Source organism: Phalaenopsis equestris, unplaced genomic scaffold (assembly GCF_001263595.1).
Source record: "Phalaenopsis equestris unplaced genomic scaffold, ASM126359v1 Scaffold212537, whole genome shotgun sequence".
NCBI classification, from domain to species: Eukaryota; Viridiplantae; Streptophyta; class Magnoliopsida; order Asparagales; family Orchidaceae; genus Phalaenopsis; species Phalaenopsis equestris.
In genome coordinates, this window is record NW_018231459.1 from 181,203 (window position 1) to 199,280 (window position 18,078).

General features: G+C 33.1%; 1 protein-coding gene across 1 annotated transcript in view; it reads left to right on the forward strand.

Annotated features, from left to right (window-relative positions):
* The first annotated feature begins 9,140 nt into the window (after window positions 1-9,140).
* The window catches only part of LOC110036914 (aquaporin SIP1-2), a 19,855-nt gene continuing 10,917 nt past the window's right edge, over window positions 9,141-18,078 (forward strand). The window contains exons 1-2 of the mRNA XM_020741474.1: window positions 9,141-9,731; window positions 9,806-10,078. Of these exons, the coding sequence (XP_020597133.1) occupies window positions 9,438-9,731; window positions 9,806-10,078 (567 nt within the window). The 5' untranslated portion in view covers window positions 9,141-9,437. The remainder of the gene's footprint in view (window positions 9,732-9,805; window positions 10,079-18,078) is intronic.

Below are 18,078 nucleotides of genomic sequence, written 5' to 3' on the forward strand. Positions count from 1 at the left end.
GTTGATTTGAACTATGTGATGTGGTTTGTACTTTTATGTTTAAGTGAGAATTGTGATGTGATGTGTTTTCATGTTTTGGACTTGAGACATGTATTTACATTTACTTGTTTGGATATTGCGATGTGTGAGACTTTTATTTTTAATTATATTGTGATGTTTGTGTTAGTTAGTAGTTTGTTTTAAAATTCTAGGGTAGTAACTGTTGTGAGTTTTGTGATTTAGTTAGTTTAGAACTTAACTTAATTCTATGTCTTTTGTAAAGTTGAAAATCTTGCTAGCGTAAATCTTAAATTTGAAAGTTGGGAAATTGCTACCCTGTATTTTTCTTTTATCATATTTGTGAGTTTGTTTCTATGTTGAGATTGTGAAGTCAAGTTAGTGTGTTTATTTGATTTTATGTTTATACCCACTGTTTAGAAGTCTAATGAATCTCTATATGTTACCTACATATTAAGTTGAAATGAAAATATTAGAAAATTTGATCAAAATTAATTTTACTCTTGTTTTTAGTTTTATACTTGTATCATTAGGGTATAAAAATTCCTGTTAGCAATTATTTTAATTTTCATTCATACTTATATATTTGATGCTAAAGAATGTTTTAGATGATGGAGGGGGGGGGGGGGGGAAGAAAAAAACTTTCAAAACTTTAAATTTATTTGTTCTCAAATGAACTACAAGTGAATTTGATTTGAAAAGAAAAATAGATCATGTATATGAAGTTATATTAGGGAAACAAATTTTGATTTTTGAAATGAGTAAAAGGATTTAGTTGAAATTTTGAGTAATGAAGAAAAACTTTAAGTTAAAAGTTTTTAATGTAGAAAATTATTAATATAAGTAACTATCTATAGTAAAAAACATTGTATTTTTAAAAATTTTAGAATTTTAGACTTTTATTTTTAATACTTAAATTTCTTTTATTAAAAATAATTTTCAAAGCTATCATTATATTTATAAGTAAAAGTTTTGTATCAAGACTTTGCTTTAGAAAAGGAAAAGTAGAATTTAAAATTATTAAAGGTCTATCAAGATATAGTAATCCTTGCCTAAAAAGAAAAGAAAAGAAAAAGAGAAAAAGAAAAGAAAAAGAGAAAAAGAAAAAAAAAGAGAAAAGAAAAAGAAAAAGAAAAAAAATATAAGGGAGGAGAAGCTTGAGGATTAGTGCCTAATCAAAAATTGGTTCTACATTTGATCTTTTTAAAGTATAAGACTTGAGAAAATATTAAGCTTATAGATATAATATAGTAAGTAAAATTATTCTTAATAAAAATTTTTAAGTGAAGATAATAAAAAAATTAACTTCTAAATTTGGAATACTTACAATATTTTTGAATTAGATAGAAACTCATATTTTCATCTTTCTTAACATTAGAAATTTAACATTAGAAATTTCTAAACTTTAAGTTGTTCTCATTTACTGAATATTTTTTTCTAAATTAGACTACTATATTTCTAAATCTAAAATTTAATAACTCCTAAAAAACTCATCTACATATCATACATATTTAGTTTTTAAAGATTGAAGTGTCACTTGAGGACAAGTAACATTTTAAGCTTGAGAGATTTTGATACGCCTAAAATATATAGCATTTTTAGACACATTTTTATACCTATTTTTGATATACTGCGCTTTAATGGAAGGTATTTTTGTGTTTTTCTTTCAGGAATAAGTAAAAAAGGTGAAAAATGCTTAAATGAGTGAAAAATGATTAAATTTGGAGCAAATAGGAGAAAAATGTGCAAAAGTGTTTTGGCGCCTAAGCGTCGGGTAAACAGAGAAGGCCACGCCTAAGCGTCAGATGCCCCTCGCTTAAGCACTAGTGGCAGTTATTGGACGAGTAAATTTAGTTTTTGCAAATTTTGAAGAGATTTTTGAGGCACCTATTGGCTTAATAGGTTGTTACAACCATCGTGGATGAAAATTATTGCTAAAGGATGCATATATTGAGAAAATACATCAAATCAAGACACATTTTGAAGAGATACCAAGGCACCTTTTAGAGAATTATAAAAGAAAGAAGATTGGGACTTTGAAAGAGGTCCCGAAAGTACTGGAAAAGTTTTGAAAGTTCAAAAATTAGGGAGTTTGTTGGAGAGATTTTTAGGCACCACATATTTATCCTTTTTTTATTTTTAGTTTTATATTGAGAGTGTTGTAAAAAAGAAGAAATTCAAAGAAACTTCAAGAGTTTGGTGGAGGATTTGAGATAAGTTGTTTTTTATTTTGTTTTATACTACTTTTGGTTTTAATTGAGACATGTTGTTGGTTTGACAATGATTTCTACCTTTAAACTAAAGTGTGGTTTTGTTTTCTTCATGGATTCTGAGAAGTTTTCCTTATCTTTCTTCTTAAAATGATAAGTAATTAAGTGTTGGATGGAAGTTGTCGAGAGTATTGATCTTTAATGTTTGAAGAAGTTGTGATAATTTAAATCCATGTACTTCATTTACTTCTTGATTTGGTCAATCCAGATGTTAAAATTTGTTGTGAGAACATGTAAGAATCGGGATGATATTTTCTCAATCAACAATTGGAAAGAATCACATGAGGTTGTATGAATGAGAATGTAGTTCATATGATTGAGTGCAAATAAATAGGGAAATATTCATTGAAGGGTGTAGAGTTATAGGACTTTAAAGTGACCGGTTGAAGCCCCCAACTTGGCTTATTATTTTAAGTTTTGATACGAGATGTTAGCCCCCCAGGTGGAGGGAATCATAGAACTCTAGAGTGAGAGCTAGTATCTTCCTGCCTAGCCGGTCTTCATAACTATTCAAACTTTAAATTAACCAATATTCTTTATAGCAACTCTAGTAAGGGTAAAGAATATTATTGCTCTTATTTGGCACAACACAAACACATACATCCACAACAAAATTCCTATACTTATTACTGATTCATGATAATGAGAAAGAAATTTTCATATTTAGTGTTTTTCTTCTACAAAAACTCAAGTTATCTTTTTAAGTTTGTATTGTTTTTGTCAAAATATTAAAATTATCAAAAATATTTAAACTTTCTTTACTGCAAAAACGTCTTTAGTTTAGATAATTATCTTTTTAAAAATAGAAAGTTTTCCAAAAAAGTGCATATTGCATATCTTCCCTGCAGGTTCGATATTCAGGTCTTAATCAAAATTCAAGTCAGAATTTAAAATTTTTATATAAGAGTGTTAGTTTGTAAATAACTGAGTTTCATGAATTATGTATGTACTTGGCGGAAAAAAATTTGTCTCTAATTCAACCAAAAAAATGCAAAAGCAGATGAAGTCTAACTTTGAAGGAATCATCGAAGACGGAAGATCGGGGATCAGGCATCAGAGCAAAAGAGACTTCCATCTCACATAACCAATACCCCAACAATCTAGGGGATATTGTTTCCCATTGGATTGCTCCCTTGAGGCCTCGCTTAAGTTGGCTTGATGTCTATTGATACATCTAAAATATATTGTATTTTTATACACTTTTTTATACCTAGGTTTGAGATATTGTTCTTTAATAAAAATTATTTGTGTGTTTTTCTTTCAGGTACAATCAAATGAATAAAAAATGCTAAAAGGAGTGAAAAATGGTCAAATTTGGAGCAAAAAAGAAGAAAGGTGTAAAAATGAACTAGGATGCCTAAGCGCCCAAAATTGGAGCCTAAGAGCCAAAGGAGCGCGCTTAAGTGCCAAAAGTATTTATGAGATGAATTATTTAATTTGAATGGATTTTTGAAGAGGTGTTTGAAGCAACCCTTGGTCAAAACGTGGGAAATAGCCCATGGACACAAAAAATCATTCAATTGGCTTTTAAGGAGAAAACTTCTAGAAGATTCGTTGAATGGAGACACATTTTGAAGGGACACCAAGGAACCTTTTGGATTTTTATTAAAGAAGACTTGGATCATCAAAGCCAACCGCAAGAGGCCAACCAACCATCAAAATAACAGTCATCATCCATTTAAGTCGTCGCCGCCACCGACCACTTTTCTTTTTATTTTGAGTGTTAGTTTGTATTGTGAGTGAAGGAAGAGAATTCAAAGGAACTTCAAGACATTTGGTGGAGAGGATTTGAGATAAGTGTTTATCTTTGTGATTACACCTGATTTTAATTTAGATTTCTTGTTTGTGTGCATGATTTCTACTTTTAAACTCATGTGTGGTTGTATTTTCTTGATGAATTTTGAGTAGTTTTCTTTTAACTTTTTTCTTAAAATGATAAGTGATTAAGTGTTGAAAGGAGTGAAGTATTAGGCTTCAATGTTTGAAGATTATGATGATTTGAAACCTTGCACTTCATTTAAGATGTTAATATCTGTTGTGAGAACATGTAAGATCTGAGATGGTATTGTCTCCATCAACAAATGGTTAGAATCACATATTGATTTCATGGATGAGAATGTAGTTCATGGGGTTGAGTGCAAATAAATAGGGAAATAAACTTTTCAAAGGTGTAGAATTAGAGGACTTTAGAGTGACAGACAAAAGCCTCCATTTTTATTTATAGTTTTAGGTTTTAATACGAGATGTTAGCTCCTAGGTGGACAGAGAAGAGGGAACTCTAGAGTGAGAGCTAGTATCTTCCCTACCTAGCCGGTCTTCAAGACTATTCAAACTATAGATTAACTAATATTCTTTATAGCATCTCTAGTAAGGGTAAATAATATTATTGCTCCTATTTGACACAACACATTTAGAATACTTCCAGAACAGACTGATTCATGATAAGAAAAAAGGTGTTTTATTTATCTTTCCTTCATCTTGAAAGTATTTGGTTAAGTTAATTAGTTGCTTACTTTATTTTCATAAACCAAAAATTATAAAAAGAATCGAATTTGCATTCATATTTTAGCATCTTAAGTTTAAGTAAGAATATTTTGCTAAGTAAATTTTTATCATCTAAAATTTCTAAATTGCTAAAAAGCATATAGTCATTATCCCTGTGGGTTTGATATTCAGGGCTTAATCAAAAAGTCCTATTTTACTTGATAATGATACGTATACTTGCTTAGTGTCCCATATTTAAAATTATAATTGTATTCTTATTTGTTTCATAGTAGAAAACTTACCTAGCTTTTGCTTTAGATTAAGTTTTTGAATTTTTTGTAAATTAAGAATAACTATTAAGAAAATTAAGTATATAATCACATGCATCACATTTTACATTTATATCCAAAGAATTGGGATCATTCATCACCTTCAGCCTCACCCGAAAGCTGGTCACCATCATCTGACGCTTGATCCACGACCACCAGATTCATAGTTTTTTTGGTGCCAACTTCTGCTTAGAGTGAATCAATGACATGATTTTAGTAGTGAGATGGGCTACGCCAAAAAGTAAAATAAAGAGAAAATTTAGAAAAGAACGGAAATCAACTAAGCAAGACCAAAATTTCTCATGCTAAGGATTTGATCCCCCTCAAATGCAGTAAATGATACACCACCCTCACTGGTCTTCTTTTATGTCAAGGGTAGTGACAGAGGAGCATTGACAGTTCCCTATCACAGTACTAATATTTTTTTACAGGTCCGACTGGCAGGTAAAACCTCTTTCTTATAGGCATGTCCCACAGATTGACCGGCGGTAAACCCGACCAGCCTCCTTCTTCCACCAAGATATTTTCGTGTGGGGGGTCATGAAGCGAGTCCGATGACCCTACTTGAGCCTCAGGATTGAACATCGTTTACTTTCTCACTATCAATTTCTTTTTATTTTCACTCTCTGAGAGGGCTCCCCTCTCATATTTCTGAGGGCATGTCGATATGCAGCCTTGCTATAGTGTCAGACTTCATAGAAAATTCATTCATCATGGAAACACTTTGAATTTAGATGTGGCAAAGTGTGAAATGATAGAAGATAAGGAAATCCAATCCCTCATGCTCTATTTATAGAAATTGAGGGCACATTAATCCAAAAAGTTCAATTAACAAATCTTTGAATAATCATAAATGATATTTATTACTCTGCATTAAAGTCTCCTATTCTTATTGGAATAGGACTTTCAAGAATCAAGAGAATTGGATAATTAAATATGTAAAAAAAATCATGCAAGCACAAATCTTGAGAAAATCTGACAGTCCAGAAGAAATGTAATATTAAAGGGTGGACCCACCAGCAGAATATCTAGGGGACCTAGATGCTCGACCAGATGTTCCGAACCCAAAACCAACTTTTATGTGGATGAGTACGTGGCACGGCTCACCCAGATCACCCAAACGTAACACCTCATTGCAATCGAGCCTGAAGGGACAAGTACGTTAGAACTTGTGGCCATATAAAAGACGACATACAACCTTCCCCCTAACATCTCTTCGTCTAAAGGCAGGTTACCTCTCGGATTACAGTTATTCACCCTCTGCATGACATCCTAGCTTCGCTCTTTTGACTGGAGTTCTTTGTTGAGAATCAAAGGTTGAAGACCACTATACCTTCTGATCGGCAAGACTTAGCTAATCAATTTTACTAACTCCATTCTAGCAGAAGACATGTCGAACAGCAGTGTCTAAAGATTTAGCCTTTCGACAACATAAACTGAGTTGCTTACTCCCCAACTGTACACCCACAAAGACATCGATACACGCCCGACCAACAATGCCCGACAAAGTCCTACGAAGCCTAGTCGTTCGAGCCCGAGAGTAGCAGGGCCCTGTGCACTTTTACAGTCCCTAGTCAAGTAGGGACACAAATGTAACTACACCTAATGCACCCCTTTTATTTATAAATAGGGCATTATTTCATGAATAAAATATTACACAATTCCCTCATTATATTGCTAATTACTGTGCACTCTCTCTCTCTTCTCTCTTGCTCTTTTTTCTCTCTCCTATCCTACACTTTATTTCTTGTGTATGATTCACAGGACAAATTTAGATTCAACATAGTTGTTTGTTGCATGTAGCCAACTGACGCCTGCTCGTGACCTGCTATTGGTCAACATACCTCGTCAAAGGAGCATTGTTAAATGCCTAATATATGATGCACAACATCGCCACTGCACATCATTGGTTGCATCTATTGCACATTATCACTTGTTAGCCACCACTAGTTGCTCATTAGCTGCCACAACCATCCATCACCACTAGTCATTTCATTTGTGGCATATTAATTTAAACAAAAAAAAATAAATTTAAACTTTGATATGCCAAAATAATTACACTTATTTTTCAATACAACAAGTTTTTTTTTTTACAATCAAATTATGGGCCAATTACATTCAAATCACAAAATTATTATATATTGACATATCTCACACCTAAATTTTAATACTTACACACATAATACTCAAATATTTAATATCACATCACATTTAACACACTTACCACTTTTAAAAGTTGAAATATTCTTTTTATATAAAAATTTAAAACACCAAAGTGCTATGCATGTGTATGTCAAAAATGATCACCATGAATCTCCAAAAAAAAACCCAATAGACTATAAGATAAAACTACAGTCAAGGACGACTCATCAAAAGAACAAAAGTCACATTAGCAGAAGACCAAAGGATCATGTGACTAGCTACAACTCCCTCAAAGCAAGGCTAAGGGCTAACTGAACGAATGTCGTCTAAGTCAAAGATTGAGGCCTATTAAATCAAGAGAAGGAACCCATCCAGCTATAGTCCAGGCATCGCTAGACACCTTGCAAGAGTCACCAAGTTTCTTCTGGAAGTCCAAGATTCTCACCGCTGAACATTCATTGAAATGTCTAAATGGATCTCTTGTCAAAGAGGGGACTAACTATCAGATTACATTGATTCAATCTCTGCCTGACAACTCCACCTCAACAAATTGAGCTTCTTATTCAAGGCTCAATACTAGACAGTCATATCGACATAATTGACCAGCTGGTTCAACCCAACCGAGCAAAGTCTGGACGACCGAATGATCACTAGAGCCGATCGATTGTCTAAACTCAGCAGAATCGACAAAACATACTTGCCGACCCAAAGACTGCAAATCCTTGCCAACTATATGGTAGCTAAACCATAGATTCTTGTATTTTATATTTGCCTAATATATCATATAACAGCTCCATAAAAACAATAGCAGTCATGTAATTTTTTACTTTATGCCTCATTTGCTATAAATAGGTGAGTCATTTATATAGTTAATGTTAATCAGTCTTCTGTTGGAGAACTAGATTGTTACTGTGTACTCTCTCTCTCTCTTCTATTTTATGCTTTATCCATTGACTATGATTCACAGGACGGTTCCAGATTCAACATGTAGATATGAAAGTTTAGAAATGTGATATGTAAATACAAAGAAATTGTATGTTAGGTATGTAAATGTACCTAAATTTTTTTATGGGAGTTCTAACGTACACAACACTCAAAACATGTCTATTTACATATATCACACCTAAACTTAAGTATTTACATACAAAGCACCAAAACACAAGCAACACCAATAAATTCTAAAAATTCTTAAACTACTTCCCTATTAAATTTGAAAAATAAATTAGTTAGAACTTCTTGCGACCAAATTGGCTTACAATGGATGGTCACCCTCAATCCAAAAAAATTTTATGTCCAGACAACGAAAAAATTTTCTGTTCGGCTCCGGACGTAGCTCTATGTGTGAACTCCCAGTAACATACCGTCATATGTGCTATGTCGGGCTCTCCTAAAAAAATTATTAAAGTGGAACCGCAGACTCTGTAATAATCCCGAAATAACCTACGCGGTGTTATTTCGTGGTTATTGAAGTGGAATATATGAGTTTCTCTTCAATAACCCGAAATAACCCCGAAATAATCCAAAAATAATCATCGCGGTGTTATTTCAGAGTTATTGAAGTGAATTAAATGAATTTCTCTTCAATAATGCCGAAATAATCTAGAAATAAGCTTAAAATAATCTCCACGATGTTATTTCAAGGTTATTAAACTGGAATCTCGAATGTTATTTTAAAGTTATTTTTAGATTATTCTGAAATTATTGAAGTGAAATATATAAATTTTTCTTCAATAATTTCAAAATAATTTAAAAATAATATTGTCCCAAACAACAAACGAATTTAAATTATCAAAATAATCTACTTATTATTAGATTATAAATAATCAACCGCTATTTCAGATTTATCCCAAAAAAAATTAATACAATGTAACACACCACAATATAATATTAGAGTCTGCAGTGCCGTGCGTGAGTGGACAGAAAGACCCACAGAAAAAATTTTTGCCCGCACAGCACACGTCTCGAGCCCGGAAGTAATATTTGTCTCGATCTGACACCAAACGAACGAGTAGTATCGCAATTCCAAAGGCAAAGTATGCAGTGATACTGCCAGTGCAGCCGGTCGTGATTTTCATACTGGACACGGCGGCGGGAGGCGGAGGCGCCACCACCACCGTAGTCCTCTCATCTCCCATCTCTCATATCCCTAGGAAGAAAACGAGTGGCTAGGGGGTTGAGATAGAAGAACGATAGAATTAGAAAAATCTTCCACAGAATGGGTGCTATTAAATCCGCCATCTGCGACGCGGTGATCACCTTCCTCTGGGTATTCTGCGTCTCTACTATTGGTGTCCTCACCTCCATCATATCCTCCGCTCTCCAGGTCCAGGGTTTTGTACCCAAACTCCTTATCATCACTTTTCTCATAACCGTCCTTGTCTTCGTTTTCAACCTTATCGCTCACGCCCTAGGTGGTGCCAGCTTCAATCCTACAGGCATTGCTGCCTTCTACGCGGCTGGTATTGGTGGAGATTCTCTTATCTCACTGGCCGTTCGCCTCCCAGCGCAGGTCCCTCCCTTTCAACTTTCCCTTACCGGTTCAGTTCATTCTAGGGTTTTATTCTTAAGTTTCATAACCAACAGGCCGCTGGCGCGGTGGGAGCTGTGCTGTCGATAGTTGAGCTGATGCCGTCTCAGTACAAGCACATGCTCGGCGGGCCGTCGGTCAAAGTAGACCTGCACACTGCGGCCATGGCAGAAGGGATACTGACATTCCTCATCAGCTTTGCTGTGTTGCTGATAGTTATTAAGGGTCCACGAAACGCTATCTTCAAATCCTTGCTTCTGGCTGTCACCACTGTGACCTTGGTCGTTAGTGGCTCTGGGTATACTGGACCAGCCATGAATCCCGCTAATGTGAGTTGCGTAGGTCACAATTCTGATTCAGACTTGATGTTTAATTTCTTACTTGTGATCATTGTTTTCTGATTCATTGCTTTGGAGAGATTTTTTGATACAGGGATACAAATATGTGCCGCTGAAGAGCAAACCATCATCTACTCTTTATGCAATTTTCTGTATTTGATTGAATTGAATTCATATTTGGTTATATAATTAAATTTCTAGATGTAGAAAACAATTCTATAGAGAAAAAGCAATGTAGAAGGCATTTTATGTTGCAGGACCATTTACATTATCCTTGGATGATAAAAGCATGGTATGCGAGGTTGCATTTACTTGAAAGCAAAGTTCATTCCAATGAATTATATCTTATAAATTAATTTATGGCTTGAAGTACCAAGGGGTGACTAACACTGTTTCCTAGATATCTTGTTCCTTGAATGTTTTTTCTATCAGTCTACTTATTTATTTGCCTGGATGAGTAGAGAAATTATTTTGAGGTTACTAGAAGAGATTAAAAATTGTTATTAACTTTTACAAATTAATCAATTAAAGATATAATCAATGCTTTTTTTAATGCTTTTATTAAACATCAGATTCCCTTATTTTCTATGTTTCTAGCGGTATCACAGAATTTCAGAATATTTCTATCCTCATTGTAATACTCATTAAGGTGCTTGCAATTAAGTGGCATATAAGTCGATTGAGAGTACTACCCTTATGATCTTGTTTCTCTTGGCTTGCAATTCATGTTAAAAAATTAAGACTAACAATAACCCCTTTGAAGGCTACCTATTTACTTTATGTTTGTTGGATTCTTTCCTTTATAAGCTTCCTCACCATATTCAAAGGAATTTTGATTTAAATTTATAAATTATATTATGAAAATCAAGCTACTTGAAAATATGTTGATAATCTACTTTTTGTTAGAACCACTTAAAATAGCTCCTAGAAGGTGCAGTGAGAAGGCACCTAGTTAATCATCAAAAATACCTCTCAATTCTCTTATGATTAAAAAAATGTATTGAGTTAGGACATTCATGTTGTTTTGGAGTATGTTACAGCACCAAAAAACTTTTTATTAAACAAATAATGTTGCATTTGCTAAGCATCTATACCATAGGGGAAGCCAAATAGCTCTATTTACTTTATTCATTGTAACTTTTTATAAACTTCTCAATCTGCTTTATCAACAACCCAACCATGAGATCCTTTTTAATTTTCTCTTTTGTATTATTCTTAATATTCTATTTTTTTAAATTTTGATATATAATTCTAATGATTTTTATTATAATGGCATATTTGATATGTGTCTGTAACATATATTTTAAATAGTAGACATGTCTGGCGTACTTGTCTCCGTGTTTGTATCCGTGCAACATAGTTGTTCTGATATGAACTCTCAAATAATTATTTCTTGAAGGATTAGGGGAGTGTTGTTGGTGTCAAAGAATAAACCGTGGTGGAACAAGATCAATTTATTCTCAAAGTTCACTTGGAAATATCATAAATCATATTCTGATTGTCATTGAGGTAATTGATAGTCATCTTGAGGGAATTGTGAAGTTGTAGCTTAACACTATGCGGAGATTGAATAAGGAATTATGCATGAACATTTATCATGAATCATCATTAATGTGGGAAAGGATCTCAATGGTATTTTGACTGTTACAATAGTGATAGGATATAAAATCAATTTATAAGAGTGAATCAACATGCAATAGTATAGGTATTTAGGAGTAACTTCTATAAACATCAAGATGTTATGGAATAATACCAATAGAAGAATGAATTTGGTCATCCTCATATATTATGCCCTTGTATTTAAATACTTATTTTTACTATGATGGTGACAACAATGGAAAAAAAGCCAACTTGCGATTGAGTTGGCAATAGTACTATAATCGAAGGAATTGTCTACATCTCCATTTGTAAAGATTAGGGAGCAGTTACAATGATTGAAAGGCTCTCTAAATTGTAATGCAAGATCATCTCTAAAAAATCTCCTTCTCAAGCTCTAATTCGAATTCAACATCACATATTCAGGCCTGGGTTCCATAGTCCTATGCAGGTCATGTACATAGATGTCTGGTGGGTGTGATGAGGCTAATTAAGCATTGAGGTTGGATTAGATGGACGAATAAGATCAGTTCTTCAATTCACCGTTTTAGTGTACTCTTTTTAACACATTTTTCACGAGTCCTAAGCTAATTTGATATTTGATGAAATCTAAATGAGCTTGATCAAGGTGAGTTGTGATAGTATAATAATGTTTTCATTAGAAATACATTATGTTAGATAATGATATGAAAAATTAATGCGGTTGTATCATGATGAGAATAAGATGAAATTGAATGTTGATACCTCTTATCAATATGATGTTCATCTTAAGAATCATGCTAAGGGAAAAAAGTACTTGTGTGAATACTAAGATTTCTTATGTTCATGCTAAGGATTATGAATGGCATTATAATACTTAAATGAATATAAGGTGGTTGATATTTATCTTGGGAATCAAAATCATTGCGATAACTACTTTTAAAATTATTATAATAATATGAAATTATTATGATATTATAATCAAGATATTTTGTCTTAGAATAATTGAAATTTTGGTTGATAATTGGGAGGGGGTTAATATGTCTAGTGTTGGTTAGATTGTCAGTTGAAACCATCAACTCGAAAGGAAATTTGAGGTATTTTTCATCAGAACTATCAAAGTGATGGACATAATAATTTGAGGATTGACTAATGAACACACAAAATTGTAAATTTTCTAAATTTGATGAAATATAAGAGATAGATTTAAAATTAAAAGTGTTTCAAAAGGTACAAAATCCCAATATGTTAAGGTTTATTTGTTTACTTTTAATGGATCCTCAATGGGCATTTGGTGAATCTTTGACTCTAATGTGGGAACATTCTACTTTGATACCGAGCAATGGTGATATGGTACTATGATATTAATTATTAGGATGATTTCTGTGGTTGAATGGTATTGGTGCCAAATTTTGTGGACGTTGAAGCAATGCACTCTTCTTTGGAACAAAGAGCGCATCTTTGCTTAGACGTATTGAATAATTCTTGCACCTTTATGGTGATTGACCAAATAAAACCGTTGATGACATGGTAGGTTATTGTGTCATATATTAGCTAAAATAATCATTTTAGACATTATTATCTTATTAGGTGTCTTAGACAGTCTTGATAAAGCTCAAGTTGTTATCAATTGGTAATACCCAAATCATTTTTGTTTGTTGGCATTTGTAGTTTATTTGACCTTGACACTTTCTTCGACAATTTATTAATGGCTTCAGTGCAATCATACATTTCATTTGATGATTCTTTTGAAGAAAATATTTTTCTAATGGCTATAATTCACCAATCGAGCCTCTAACTTTTTAAAGAATGACTAATACTCTGATTCTTTGCCTTCCTTTAGTTGTATCTTTGAGTTTCTTATGGTTATTTAAGTAGTGGATTTGGAATATGCTTTCATTTAAGCATGTTCTATGGCCTTTTATACCTAAATGTCTCTTAAGTGTTTGATGTTGTCATTTAAGCCATTTGACATTGACCACACCACCCATTGCTGCATCAGTTTGTCCTCTATAACCATGAGGCCTTTAATTCTTCTGTTCCTTTGGAAACCTAAATTTTTGACACATTAAAGGGGAAGGTTTTCTTCATGAATACATTTTTGTTCTATGCTATCTTACCAACACTGACAATAAAGCCATCTACTCACTTAACTAAGTTCACTCAGTCTTGATTATTGTTATAGTATTTGTGCTTAGTTTAAATTGGTTGAAAGATGCGTATATGCTATGGATTGTTTGAACTGTATCATTAGATTAATGCTAAAATTGCAAATCAGGAACCTATAAATTCACGCGAAAGAGGAAAATCATGATTCCCATAGATTTATGGTATGGAAAGAAATCCAAAATTTGTTTTTTAGAAAGTGTTTTTATTTGTGAAGCTTTAATTGTTTTTTTATGTCATTTTTTGAGTAGTTTATATTTTACCTCATATCAAATATGCTGTGGAATAAGAGGGAATATTCTCCCACCACTGTGCTCTCCACATGATATTAAAGCCCCCAATTTCTTTCTAGATTTCCTATTTGTCTAGCTTTTCATCTTCTAGTAATTTTTGGTCTTATTGTCATCTCTCTATGCTTGCCATTGAAAATCTCTAAACCTCATTTTAGCTCCATGTCATTACACCCTTGCTCACCATCATCGGTGATGCCAATCCTCACTAAGTAGTGACAATGCTATGCTTGGATGATTCTATCAAGAACTAGTTTTATGATTTCTTTGTCTCTTATATATTCCAATGAAGAATTCAATTTGTGACCTAACTTCTATTGCGACTTTAAGGTCAATGTTGTCTATTATACATCACTAATGTCAAACCTTAACCTCTACTTTTTTCTTCTACTTGATGTTGACCTTTGCAAAATTTGACATCCCTTTCTTTGACTCCAATCATTTTTGACATCAGTTATGTTTGTTATTGATAAAACTGTAGGCTCAGTTGTCTTGCGGCTCTACTATAGTGTTGGCAACTTAAAACATAATTGGGGTGAATTTGTTGTTTCTTTGTTTTCGTGTCGGACAATACTATCTTTATGAAAGTACTCTTCATACAAGCTTATTTTTGATTGAGTGGTTATCTTAGCTGTCACCATTTCTTCTTGCAATTATTGATATTGTTTAGGTTACATTTTAGATTCACTCATTTTTAGGATGAACTTGTAGGGGATGGTAGTTTGGGCGAGCAGTCTTCGGTTGTGGAACTTATATTGTGTATGTTTAGTAGGACACAACCCTTGCCTCTTTACTAGATCTCGCAGCTTGAAGCAGTTATTAGATATTCTTATTTTACTTTTGTATTTTTTCGTGTTTACATGCATATTGGTGAGTTCAAGCAATTCAACTAAGTTTGTAGGCCTCTGCATGCAGAGAGCATAATGAAAAAGTCCCTCATAAAAGCTTAACTAGCTCCAGGTCTTTTATCTCTATCTTTTTTTTTTTATTTAAAATCTACTTATAAAGCTTCTTAGAGGTTTGCGTGGCTCTTGGCTCATCCTTAAATATTCTTGCATGCCATTTTTTAGGGGTGTTGGGCACTGACGAATTGAGTAATGAACATTTTTTCGAATTTAGCAAAGGGTGTGATCATCCCAAGGGGTAGATTGGAGAATTATCTAAAGGCTGACTCCTTAAATTTTGTTAAAAAAGTTTCGTCACTTAGTGTGCTATATGGTTGGTCAGATCAATCTGATCTTGATACGAGTTAGTGTGTTGTTTTATTTATTTAGGTGGGGTTCAATTTCATTGATTTTATTGGAGAAGGCATTCATTAAATATAAATGTTCTTTCCAACTTGTCCTTTAAGTCATTGCAGTTTAATTTTTCTTCTTTGGTTTTGATTAGTAAGTCTCATCTTGGGATGGTAATGTCCTCCCCCTTGAGTTCATTATTCTAGCCTTAGAGTCTATCGACTCCTCAAAATGCGACACTCTTGGTGTTGCCCTTGTGATCTAGTCTAGGATGCCTTGGATCATCCTCTCTAGTTTTTCTTCTAATCTCTCTTTTAATCAGTTTTCTATCTCAACTAATTGTCTAGTTATTATAAAGTATGTTCACAAAGTCTTCACCTTGATGGGTTACTCTGGCGGGATATTTTTCTAGGTTCTTTAGCAAATCATTGAATGCCCATTCTAATTCTATATAACCGTTCATTTATCAAACCTCTTAGGATATTGAATTTTGACCTATATATGTGGGTCATACTCGTGTCCTACTAGTTTAAAGGAAAAGTGAAGGGAAAAAATAAAGAGATTTGAGGCAGAGAAAGATGATCGCTAATGAAAGCTTAAAATAATACTAGGAAATTGTAAAGAATAAAAAGATATATGACCAACCAAATCTTGGGCTCTCCTCGAGACCTCTTATTTGTTGGTAAGGGATTTTGGATCTCTAAGTTCGAACCTACAAAAGTGGCGATAAATTTTAAAAAAATATGTACTAAGATTCAATTAAGCAAACATGGATTCAAACCAAGTAATCGAGCTTTTGAATAGAGTTCTGGATTCCCAAAAGACCGTAGCATCAGTTTTTTGCGGGCTAATTGGCCTAGTTGATCTTATTGGTTTTGTTGTTATTTAAGATGTCTTAGAGCTTCAGTATAGTCTTCTCTTCTTGATAGGTGTGCTAGTCCACCTCGCTCTTTGTGGGTTGATGCATTGGACTTAGTTGGTCAAGTTCATTTGGGATCTGGTTCGTGAGTTTGTCCTTGAGTTTGGCTGACAAACTTTTGTCTCAATCTCGATGTATGAATTTTCATTGAGCTTGAGCTTGTATTGTGCCTGAACCTCATATCCTCGTTGTTTTTTTTTGTACAGTTCCATGCTTTAGGGTGTATATATATTTAATTTTTCAATTATATGGTTAGAGATAACATTCTAACAACCTCTCCCATGAATGATTATATTGCATAATTTCCCTTACATATTGCATCCAATCTGAAAGATGTGCCAATGCCAATGAGAATCTGAAGCTGTAGTAGTGTTCAAAACTTGTCGAACTACTAAAAGTTCTCCAGTACCTGCATACACTAATTGCTCGTCATCATTATCATCAAGGGTATATTTTTCTTCATTTTTTTCCTCAGTTGGGTCTTCTTCCTTTAAGAATACTTCACATCAATTTGAACAATTTGGTGCCAATGGTCTGAATCCTAGGCTACAAATGTATTTTATTAGTGAGTTGTTAGTATATGAAGTGTTGGATTTAGTACTTTATGATATTTATGTGCAGTTATAGTTATTATTTTTAGGAGCTATGCAGTGTGTCATCATAGATTTCCTTATTATATTTATAAAATTCGTGTCATTAGTCTAAAAAAAATTATTAATAACTTGTTGGCTTTCTATCCTTAGAGCTGATTTATTGACATAAAATTAAATCCAATATTGTTGTATTTGTATTTCTGCCATGTTAGGATGCAACCTGACGTTGAATTGAGCAATAATTGCCTCTTGAGTTTGATAACATCAATTTTTTGAATTCAACCGTATCTTCTTCTATAAACAAATGTAATTGTTCAAAATCGTGAAGTATAATGATAGCATCTTGCTTGAAATGAGCTAGCACGTATTCCTTTTGTCGCTCTTTTTTCATTGTCTCCCGTGTGATGATCTTAGACTTAACTTATCTTGCCTGCTTTTTGTTTTAGATTCCTCCTATCCAATCGATGCATTTTTTTAATTTGACGCCACTAATTTTATACATATCAGTAGGTATATCTTTATATTTGAATATGCATTCTATTAAAAATCTCAAAATTAAACCCACCCTCAAAATCCATAATATGAAATTTAATGAAGGCATCTTGCTTGAAATGATCTAGCAAGTATACGTTTTGTTTCTTATTTTCATTATCTAATGATCATAGACTCACCTTATCTAGCCTACTTTTCATTTTAGATTTTCCTATCAAATCAATGCATTTTTTTAATTTGATGGCCACTAATTTTACACATATCAGTAGGTATATCTTTGTACTTGAATATGCATTCTATCAAAACTCTCAAGGTTAAACCCACCTTCAAAACCCAGAATATCAATCTTAACTCCAATCTTGATCACGCCATAGTTGTGCCTTTTTATAATAAGACTTGTTTCTTTGGATAATTCTTGAAATGCTTAATGGAAAGAGTTCTCCATCTGGCGATCTGAGATATTGTGATATGAATGAAATGAATACGATTCTTGTTCACGCTTTTCTTGCACAACTAATCTATTTTTTTATTATTTAATTCATAACGAAATTCTTCTATAACTAACTCTTGGTTTTAGCGAGGTTAGTTTCTCTCACATGGCATCCAAATTTAAGCTTTGATAGTAGAATTTGACCCTATCTAGTTGAATGATAGAAGATTACATAAAAAAATAGTTCGTGATTGTTCCATTTGGCATCTAATGGGAAATATATATATATGG